The sequence below is a fragment of the Triticum dicoccoides genome, chromosome 6B (assembly GCF_002162155.2).
Source record: "Triticum dicoccoides isolate Atlit2015 ecotype Zavitan chromosome 6B, WEW_v2.0, whole genome shotgun sequence".
Lineage (NCBI taxonomy): Eukaryota > Viridiplantae > Streptophyta > Magnoliopsida > Poales > Poaceae > Triticum > Triticum dicoccoides.
This window is the reverse complement of record NC_041391.1, coordinates 6862583-6873698: the sequence shown is the minus strand read 5'-3', so window position 1 is coordinate 6873698 and position 11116 is coordinate 6862583. Positions and strand designations below refer to the sequence as shown.

Below are 11116 nucleotides of genomic sequence, written 5' to 3'. Positions count from 1 at the left end.
TTTTGGTTAAGATGGACAGAACAGATAGTCTTTTTTTATAGACGGAAGGAGATAGCTGGAGTATATGAGTAGATATATACATTTTTTAAAGAGATGGAGATTGGTTAAAATATTTTTTGAGAACGGTTTGCTTTAGTTAGGAGAGAAAGAAGCGGTGGATTAGTACTAGTAGTACGTGGCTGAGCCAAACGTTCTTTTTTATTTGCCCATACAACTGAATTCAGCACCTTGGATCATTTTTTTTTCAGGATTGAGAAAAGTTTCCACGGAGTATTATATGGACCGATCTACACTGTAATAATTCGGTCCCATCAGATTAACGGCTCCTAATTACTGATTAACGTGAGAATTTGCAGGGAGTCTAGAATTAGTATAGGTATATAGAGGTATAGATAGATATAGATAGATAGATAGATAGATAGATAGAGGTATAGATAGATAGATAGATAGATAAGATATAAGATATAAGATATCAAATATTAATATCAGCATTAATCACATAATTAGCATATAATTACCTCATATCAACTACTCCCTCCGCCCCATAACATAAGAGCGTTTTTTGAGCTATTTATATTGTGGGACGGGAGGGAGTAGCAGATAACACGCATTGCACGTACACATATGCCATTTGCCCAAAGGATAGAGATCTATAAATACCAAGAGAAGTGGGAACTTGAGCAAACAAGCACCACAGCTAGTTATCAAGCCTATACCTCCTATAAAGAAAAAAATATATCAAGCCTATAGAGAAGAAGAGCGGGCGACATGACGGTGGTAGAGCTTCCCAGCTGCATCGCTCAGTGCTCGCAGAGTAATGGCTCCTACCTGTGCTATGTGCACGAGCACGGCGAGAGCTTCAGGCAGCTGCAGCTCAACGGCAAGGACGCCATTAACCCCTACACCAGGTACGACGTCGAGGTATCGCGGGGCCATAACGGCAGCGGCCTCGTGCACATCCGATGCCGCTACAACCGTAAGTACTGGGTGACTCGTCAGCGGGGCGACGCCTGGTGTATCGCCGCCGACGCAGACGAGCCGGAAGAAGACCTGACCAACCCCAATTGCACTCTGATTAAACCAATCATTGTCACCACCACTGATGACAGTGGTGAATCCGTGATGACCGTTCGGTTAGTACCACTTGATATTACTCCCTCCATTCCTAAATATAAGCCTTTTTAAACATTTCAAATGCACTACAATATACAAATGTATATAAACATATTCTAGAGTGTAGATTCACTCATTTTGCTCCGTATGTAGTAACCTGTTGGAATTTCTGAAAAGACTTCCATTTGGGAACGGAAGGAGTATTATACCACTAGCTAGTGATTCGTGCGGTGAAAATTAAACAGGCATGTATCACGTGCAGGTTCGTCGTCGCCGGCGACGACGACGTGACGCGGCGGCGCATGACCTTCGCCAAGGACGACGCCTCTCCATGCATGCTCGTGGTGGACGACGAGCTTGACCACCACGACAGCGCGGGGGACGCGTTCACCGTCCTCAACCTGGAGAACAGCGCCAGGCTGCTCCCCAGCTTTGTCATGTTCAAGGGCAACAACGGCATGTTCCTGGCCCCCCGACGGATAAACAATCGGAACCTCCTCCAGTTCGCGGTGTCCGACATCGGCGACGTAACCGCTACGTTCCATCTCTCCCACATGAACAACGGCACCGTCCTCGTCAACCCCGGCGATAGCAACACCTCCGCATACTGGAACCTCGAGAACGGCAACTGGATCGAGACCAACATGTCCTTTGGCAACGCCGCCGCCAACAACAGCGCGTGGTTCTGGATATACCAGGTGAAGGACAGGTTCTCTATCCTCAACGGCCGGAGCAATCGCTTCTGCAAGAGGTTCTCGATGGGAAACTTGAACAACTGCCTCAACGCGGTCGACCCGACCATCATGGCCGAGGCACTCATCGCAGTGGAGGAGCCCATCCTCCACCGGGAGATCCACAGCATCAGCTACAGGCTGAGTGAGGCCAGGGTGTACGACACCACCATGCTCACCATGGCCACCACGGCGGCCGTCAACGACACCTCCACAGAGAACACCAAGAGGCTGCGGCTGGCGTACGAGGAGGAGGAGATGAGCACCTGGGACACCACTCTCGAGCTCAAGCTCGGGTATAAGTCCACCATTAGAGCAGGGTTCCCAAAGCTCGGCCTCGGCGCTCGGGTCAGCATCTCAGCCGAGTTCTACGGGGCCTACAACTGGGGCGAAACCATGGAGAAGAAGGTGAGACATGAGGTCGTCTATGAGGCCGCAGTGCCGCCCAGGACCAAGGTCACCGTCAAGGCCGTCGCCGCCAGGAGCGCCGTCACCGTCCCCTTCAACTACAGCCAGGTGGACGTCACCACGGATGGGAGGGTGAGGAGCAGCATCAAGAGGGACGGCCTCTACACCGGAATCAACAGTTACGACTTCAATTTCGAGACCGTTGAGGAGAAGCTGCCGGAGAGGAACCCGAGCGCTTGATGAGTTTGCTTCATTATCTCAATACAATATCTTACTGCCCATAAAGAAAAATATAAGAGTGTTTAGATTGCTACTTTAGTGATCTAAACGATCTTACAGAGGGAGTAGTATGCATCTTGTGTGCGCTTTTCGGTTTATTAAACCAGCTTTTACAATAAATGGGTGCGACATGTAAGTACGTGTTTGGTTTGTTGCATGTACTTATGCAATGAACGATAAACAAAAATAGTTGGTGTTAGATTCAAATCTATGCATATATGTCGTGTCTTGCACATTGTCACCCACCGCTCTTGCCAAAAACAAATAAATTCTATCCTGGGAACAAATAATAAATGGAATGAGTTTGAATACCGCTTGTAAATAATGAAATATATCTAATAATAAGGTATTGTATTACCTAATTTGACGGTACGTCATCGAAATTGCCCTCAAAATTTCAAAATATTACACAGAGATGCGACCTATGAATGATTAAAAAAAAAGGCTTCACGCGGTATCCCCGCCCGGTACTGCCCATGCAGTAGAAACCTTTTGTACTGTGCTTTGTGTCCTGAGAGAAGACACAACACACCTGTTTGGGCCTGTCCATGTTCGGGAGGCCTGTTTTTAAAATTTCATTTTCAGTTTTTTCGTTTTCCTTTTTCTCTTCACTTTTTGTACTTTAAATAATTTGGAACTTCGAAAAAGTTTCAAAAACAAGAATTTTGAATTAAAATATTTAATAATTCATAAATATTTGCTGATTCAGAAAATGTTGATTTTTCAAATAAAAGTACGTGTATTAAAAAATATTAATGAAACTAAACAAAATTTGGCCAATTCGAAAAATATGCATGAATTAAAAAATATCCTAAAAACTCAAAAAATGTTCGTGACTTACGGAATAATTTATAGATTCATAAAATATTCGCTGATTGAAAAAATGATCCTGCATTTCAGAAAATGTTCGTTAAATCAAAAAAATGTTCGTTGATTTCAAAAATTGTTCCTCCAATTTCGAAAAAAATGTTTGTCAATTCTAGACATGTTCGCCTATTCCAGGAAAATATTTTGAAAATGTTTACAATTCTTAAAAAATGTTTGCAGATAGTATATATGTTCGTGAATTCAAAAAATGTTCATGATTTAAAAAAAATCAAAAATCTGTACAATGTTCACGAATTTGATAAAATTTCATGATTTCATATACATTCATGAGTTTTAATAAATGTTTATAGTTTTGAAATATTATTCACGATTTCACAAAAATGAGAGTGATGGTGTATCTCTGCGATGCAGCAAAATGTGGTCATTGTCATTGAATATTATGAAATTGTTTCTTCTGTTGCAACGCATGGGTCGTTGTGCTAGAAATAATAAAGTTATTTATGCTTATGGCGGTACATCACATAATTTATTCCCAAAGTTGCAAAATATTACCCACAGAAGCAACCTATAAGTGAAAAAATATTTCACACATGGGAATTCTCCACCTCGGCCGTTGCACAGAGTAGGGAACTCCTATACTATGCTCTGCATGCTGGGAGAAGATGCCTCGCACCTGTTTGGGCTGGCCCATGTGCAGGGATTCAGTTTTTAAATTTCATTTTTTTATTTTTCCTTTTTCTTATCCGTTTTTATTTTTTCTACTTTAAATAATTTGACACTACAAAATAGTTCAAAAAATGTTAAAAATGAATTTTTAAATACAATGTTCAATATATCATAATTGTTTTGTGGATTCAAAAAAGAGTTCGTAAGTTTTTTTAGGACAATTACATATTAAAAAATCATAATATTCGAAACAATACTTGGGACGTCAAAAAATGTTAATGATTTTTAAAAAAATCGTGTATTACATATTTTTAATGAAATTGAACAAAATGTTCGCAAAAATGTTATCAGTGATGCAGCAAAATGTTTTCATGGCTTTTGGAGATTATGAATTTTTTCTCCCGTTGCAACACACGGACCCTTTTGTTAGAACATATCTATATCTATACCTAATAATACAATAATTAGTGCGTATGCCCGTCCACCGTCAATAATTTCGCCGAAAAGACCCTGTAGTTTATAGGAATCCACCCGCAGTCCACCGTAGCCTCACCGTAACTGAAAAAAACGTCTTATATGCAGCTCTGACTCACGCGTCGTTGACATTGCTGTCGCGCATGAGAAGACAAGGATTCCCTCTACCGCCGGCCTCCTTCCGGTTCCCTTCGTCGCTGCTGACGAGCATGCACCAAATTCCCCTCCTTTTATATCAGTGCTGATGAGGACTTGTTCCCCAACCGAAGGAATGGATCAAGGCTACGGGATCCAGTCGGCGAGACCCCCTACCGCATCAGCTTGCTGAAAGTATGGTGGGGTAGCAAGGACGAGCTGCTCATTGGCACCCAGCCCCCACGGACGAAAGCCACCTAAACACTACTAGAGAAAACCTTATACATAGAATCTTACCAGCAACACGTTTTAAAGTAAGGCGCTACTGCTATTTAGCAGTAGCGCGTGTCAATAAAACGCGCTGCTTAAATCAACATAGCAGTAGCGCGTCTGAAGGAAACCGCGCTACTGCTATAATTGCCACGACCTCGCCGCCAAGCTAGTTATAGCTGTAGCGCCTTATTCTAAACCGTGCTACTACTATTGATCTTAACAGTAGCCCCTTTTGACAAAGCTCACTACTGCTAAGTTTAGTCCCACCTCGTCGCCTTCGCTCCTTGCACCTAAATTTAGTCCCAACTCGCTCCGCAAGTAGGGTGTTTACCACCTTAAATATGTCACTTCTCAAACTATCACAACCACTTGGTCTTCATTGAACTCTATATATGTGTAGGATTTGTGGCCGCAATATGCGTCTTCTCCGGTTCCTAAACCGGTGAGGACTCATATTGACAATTCAGATTATACACAAAAAGATCATTGATGACCAATGTATTTTTGATGTTTATTTTTACATGCTTAGACTTAGTAGTAGCGCGTTTTCGCAGAAGGCGCTACTGCTACATGCATAGCAGTAGCGCGTCTTGTCTGAAAGGCGCTAGCTTCTAGGGCGTTTAGCAGTAGCGCGTTACCCTAAAGAGCGCTACTGCAAAAGCCATCCTATCTTCCCCAACCGGCCGCCGCTCACACTCCTCTCTCCACTCCACCCACTCTTCCCCGCATCCTGTTGTCTACCACCGCTGCATTGCCGCTCGTTGCTGCCTCCGTCACCCCCTCCCTCCCTAGCTCCCTCCTACATCCCCTCCCTCCTCCATTCTGCAAGGTAGAATTGGTTGCCCGAATTGGGAAGCACTTTGCAAGACGTATGATTTTCAAGAGGATATGCTTGTCACCATGGATCTTGGTGATCCTGACATCGACGAAGGCAATACGGACATTTGGGTCCTTGTTGATATGCTTCCAATTCTACCCTATGTGAGTTTCTCAAACATAGTTATTAAGTAATTTATATTATTTATTTCAAAATAGTTGACAACTTATTTCCATTGATAGCTTATTTTCATTCTTCAAAGAATTTGCGGAAGATGTTAGACAGAACCTACTACATCGATGGCGCATAATTAACTTATCAAGAGATAAATCATTTGATCTCATTTATTAATGATCTTGAGAATTACAATATCTATTATCAACATCCTGCACATTATTGTCAATATGTGCCACTAGTGCACGTGTTGAACTACGGTAACATCCATGGTGATGGCATGGTAAGATTTTTTACTATTACGACATCTGTGAATCTTTTGTGTAAATTCTTCTAAACTAAACTACAGTGCTAACTATAAAGTTTTTACTATGTTTTTCAACAAAAAATCCCGAAGGATGGTGTGCCTCATCTGATGTTTCCGAAAGGTCGCCTTGATGTTATGAGCTTACGGCTAGGTTATCCTACGCATCACTGCTATTCATACCGGATTTCTAAAACCGATGAAAACATGACAACCAAAGGTTGAAAAAAAATGTATGGTCAATCGTAGGGAGCTATTTGGAAGCAACATTGTGCGAAGCAGAAGAACTAGAGACAGGATATTCTCCATACTCCATAATGGAGAGTCAGGGCCTATCTTGTTTTATGCTATTTTACCTAAGAGAGGGTAGTAGGTCCTATGAGAGAGGAGTAGGTCCTAGGTACAATGTGTTATTATGTGCTACAATGTGTTAGAGTTGATGAGGAGGAGGAGGAGGAGTTGTGATTATGACTAGTGACCAACTTGCTATATGATGTCTCATTGACGAAAATGATGATCATGAGGAGTTGTTAAATGAGAATGATGTATTATGATGATAAGTTTTTAATAATATGATGATGATGATTTATTATATCATTGGGTCAAAGAACCGTGGATTAGTTTCAAGTGGATGGATCCATCCACTTGAAACTAATCCACGGTTCCACGGTCCTTAAATTTTCAGCACATACATCTAGCCTCTCTTGCAACCATTTAGTTTCTAAATACTTATGCCTCTTGCAAAATCTTTCTTCCCTTTTTGGTATGTAACAGCAAAGTCTATGCACTCCACAAAAGTCGCCATGCTTATAAGAAACATTGTTATCATGACTAGTGCAATCATCATTAGTACTATGGATATTCAAAGAGTTCATACTAACAACATTGCAATCATCCTCATCATTCAAATATTTAGTGCCAAACATTTTATTGGATTCTTCCTCTATCAATTGAGCACAATTATTGGAATCCTTATTTTCACGAGAGACATTAAAAAGATGTAGCATATGAGGCAACCTCAATTCCATTTTTTTGTAGTTTTCTTTTACAACCTAAACTAGTGGTAAAACAAGAAACTAAAAGATTTGATTGCAAGATCTATAGATATACCTTCAAGCACTAACCTCCCCGGCAAAGACGTCAGAAAAGAGCTCGATGTCTACTATGCAACCTTCTTCTTGTAGATGTTGTTGGGCCTCCAAGTGCAGAGTTTTGTAGGACAGTAGCAAATTTCCCTCAAGTGGGTGACCTATGGTTTATCAATCCGTGGGAGGCGTAGGATGAAGACGGTCTCTCTCAAACAGCCCTGCAACAAAATAACAAAGAGTCTCTTTTGTCCCCAACACACCCAATACAATGATAAATTGTATAGGTGCACTAGTTCGGCGAAGAGATGGTGATACAAGTGCAATAAGGATGGTAGATATAGGTTTTTGTAATCTGAAATTATAAAACAGCAAGGTAACATGTGGTAAAAGTGAGCGAAAATAGTATTGCAATGCTTAGAAACAAGGCCTAGGGTTCATATTTTCACTAGTGCAAGTTCTCTCAACAACGATAACATAAGATCATATAACAATCCCTCAACGTGCAACAAAGAGTCAATCCAAAGTCACTAATAGCAGAGAACAAACGAAGAGATTATTGTAGGGTATGAAACCACCTCAAAGTTATTCTTTCCGATCAATCCATTGGGCTATTCCTATAAGTGTCACAAACAGCCCTAGAGTTTGTAGTAAAATAACACCTTAAGACACACATCAACCAAAACCCTAATGTCACCTAGATACTCCAATGTCACCTCAAGAATCCGCGGGTTTGATTATACGATATGCATCGCACAATCTCGGATTCATCTATTAAAACCAACACAAAGAACTTCATAGAGTGCCAACCCCTATGCATAGGTTCCCAAGGTCAAGGAACCCGCCAATTGATCACCAAAACATACATCGAGTGAATCAATAGAATACCCCATTGTCACCACCGGCATCCCATGCAAGACATACATCAAGTGTTCTCAAATCCTTAAACACTCAATCCGATAAGATAACTTCAAAGGGAAAACTCAATTCATTACAAGAAGATAGAGGGGGAGAAACGTCATAAGAACTATAATAGCAAAGCTCGCGGTACATGAAGATCATGCCAAATAAAGAACACGAGAGAGAGAGAGAGAGATCAAACATATAGCTACTGGTACATACCCTCAGCCCCGAGGGTGAACTACTCCCTCCTCGTCATGGAGATTGTCGGGATGATTAAGATGGCCACCGGTGATGGTTCCCTCCTCCGGCAGGGTGCCAGAACAGGGCCCCAATTGGTTTTTTGGTCGATACAAAGGCTTGCGGCGACGGAACTCCTGATCTTGGTTATGTTCTGGAAGTTTGGGGATATATAAGAGGTGTTGGCGTCGGGAACAAGTCAGGGGAGTCCCCGAGTGATGGAGTCCTGGACTAAGGGGTCCTCGGGCGTCTGGGCTATGTGATATGGGTCGGACTGATGGGCGGTGAAGATACAAGATAGAAGACTTTTTGCCGTGTCCGGATGGGACTCTCCTTTGCGTGGATGGCAAGCTTGGCGTACGGATCATATGCTTTCCTGTCGCTGTAACCTACTCTATACAACCCTAGATCTCTCCGGTGTCTATATAAACCGGAGGGTTTAGTCCATAGGGTCGATCACAATCATACAGGCTAGACATCTAGGGTTTAGCCATCACAATCTCGTGGTAGATCAACTCTTGTAACCCCTATATTCATCAAAGTCAGTCAAGCAGGAAGTAGGGTATTACCTCCATTAAGAGGGCCCGAACCTGGCTAAACATCGTGTCCCCTGCCTCCTTGTTACCTTCAATCCTTAGACGCACAATTCGGGACCCCCTACCCGAGATCTGCCGGTTTTGACACCAATATTGGTGCTTTCGTTGAGAGTTCCACTGTATCGTCACCAGAATGCTTGATGGCTCCATCAACCTTCCACAACAATTCCACCCCTGAGGGAGACTTTCCTCCCCGGCCAAATCTTCTTATTCGGTGGCATCGCACTGCCTGCCAATTCGATTGGTCATCTGGAGCAGATCGACAACTACACCCCTAGTCATCAGATCAGGGTTGGAAACCTAAGCTACGTCACTGATATCCGGGAAGACTTGATCTTCCAAGGGTTCACGGCCTCAACCATGGCTCCGGCCTCAGATCCGGAGCACCTCATCAAGTTCGAAGACGGGAGTTTAGAACCTGTCGGACTTTCCACAACCATATAGCTCAACATCGAAGATACGGAGGGGATCGTTTCATCGGCCAGCCCGGAGTCACTCCAGGCTCCCCCTATACCCATCGAGCCGGCCTCACCTCCATACACCAACTCCGAACTCTCAAGGTCCGTGTTTACGAGTTCGGCCAGGGAACTCCTGTCCCGCCCCGCTCCACAGATTCTTGCTTCCCTGTCCAGACTCCACTCTTAGACGAGGCTCTGGACTTAATGCGATCTCTTGCCATTACAGAAGGATCGCTGCCGAACTATGCCCAGCCCGCACTAGGGGCTGAGAGCGGGGGAATTTTACCTCCCACCAACCACCCTCTTCATAGCCACTGTCGAGGACTTAACCGACATGCTCGGTAACGCTTCCGAGGACATCAACGGCATGGACGATGATGCCAGAGAAGAGTAAAGGCAGAACCCGCCGCTCACCGAACGCTGGACGGCTACTTCAACATATGACGTTTTCATGGTGGACACACCCAAAGTGGATGACGGCGAAGGTGGGAAGGACCTAGTCGAGAATAATTCTCCCGTGGCACCACCAAAGCGTCATCTTCAGTGGCGCCGCTCTAAACCGCGCCGAGAAAAAGACAGTAATACCGGCACCAGAGACAACAATACTCCAGATAACGCCGAAGACCAAGAAGCCCCTGTCGAGCCAACATCCGAGCAGGATGATTGGGAAGAGGGGCAAGTCAACCCTGATGATCCTATCGGGGACGAGGGCTCAGAGGATAGTAACTACCTACCGACCTCCGAAGAGGATGAGAGCCTGGGCGACGAAGACTTCATCGTACTAGAGGACCCCCTCGAACAAGAGCGCTTCAAGCGCCGGCTAATAGCAGTCGCAAGAAGCCTGAAAAAGAAGCGGCAACAGCTTCAAGATGATCAGGATTTACTCAACGAAAATTGGACTAATGTCCTGGCATCCGAGGAATACGGCCTCAAGCACCCAACTAAAAGTTACCCAAAGCGAAGGTTGCTCTCCCAATTCGACGAGTAGGTCCCAGAACCAATACCGACAACACGTAATGCAGCTGACGGACCTAACCGACCACCTCGTGGTCAGGACAGAGCGGCAACCCAAGCCGAACAGCAACCTGTGCCACTTCGCCATAGAGCTAGAGAAACGGCGTCCGTAGGACACACGCACGACCTACGACAGGACCTGGACAATAGAGCCGGTCATACCGGATCAATTTATTGATCACTATGGCATGCCCCAGCATGAGAAGACGACCACCAAGCCTGGCGCGATAAACACAACTTCATACGGGACGAAAACCGCATACAGACTCCATCCGAACGGCGTCGTACCGTCGCCCGATACAGAGGAGCCGCACACCCTCTATGCTTCACCGATGAAGTAATGGAGCATCAGTTCCCAGAAGGGTTTAAACCCGTAAACATTGAATCATATGATGGCACCACAGATCCCGTAGTATGGATCGAAGACTTTCTTGTCCATATCCACATGTCCCGCAGTAATGACCTACATGCCATCAAGTACCTCCCCCTAAAACTTAAGGGACCAGCACGACATTGGCTGAACAACCTCCCACAAAACTCTATTGGAAGCTCAGAAGACCTTGAGGACGCCTTCCGAGATAACTTCCAAGGTACCTATGTTCGGCCCCCGGACGTCGATGA

At 44.2% G+C, this 11116-nt stretch overlaps 2 protein-coding genes across 2 annotated transcripts; both read left to right on the top strand.

The window, feature by feature from the left end:
- Positions 1–768: 768 nt before the first annotated feature.
- Positions 769–1265, top strand: LOC119320510. Its single transcript, XM_037594576.1, has one exon. It carries the CDS (start codon positions 769–771, stop codon positions 1183–1185), a length of 417 nt encoding a protein of 138 aa, XP_037450473.1. The 3' UTR covers positions 1186–1265.
- A 128-nt stretch (positions 1266–1393) lies between these two features.
- Positions 1394–2492, top strand: LOC119320509. Its single transcript, XM_037594575.1, has one exon. It carries the CDS (start codon positions 1416–1418, stop codon positions 2490–2492), a length of 1077 nt encoding a protein of 358 aa, XP_037450472.1. The 5' UTR covers positions 1394–1415.
- Positions 2493–11116: the final 8624 nt, after the last annotated feature.

What these genes read in the sequence shown, in the direction of transcription:
- LOC119320510 (XM_037594576.1), top strand. Translation starts at nt 769, where the DNA reads ATGACGGTGGTAGAGCTTCCCAGCTGCATCGCTCAGTGCTCGCAGAGT.
- LOC119320509 (XM_037594575.1), top strand. Translation starts at nt 1,416, where the DNA reads ATGACCTTCGCCAAGGACGACGCCTCTCCATGCATGCTCGTGGTGGAC.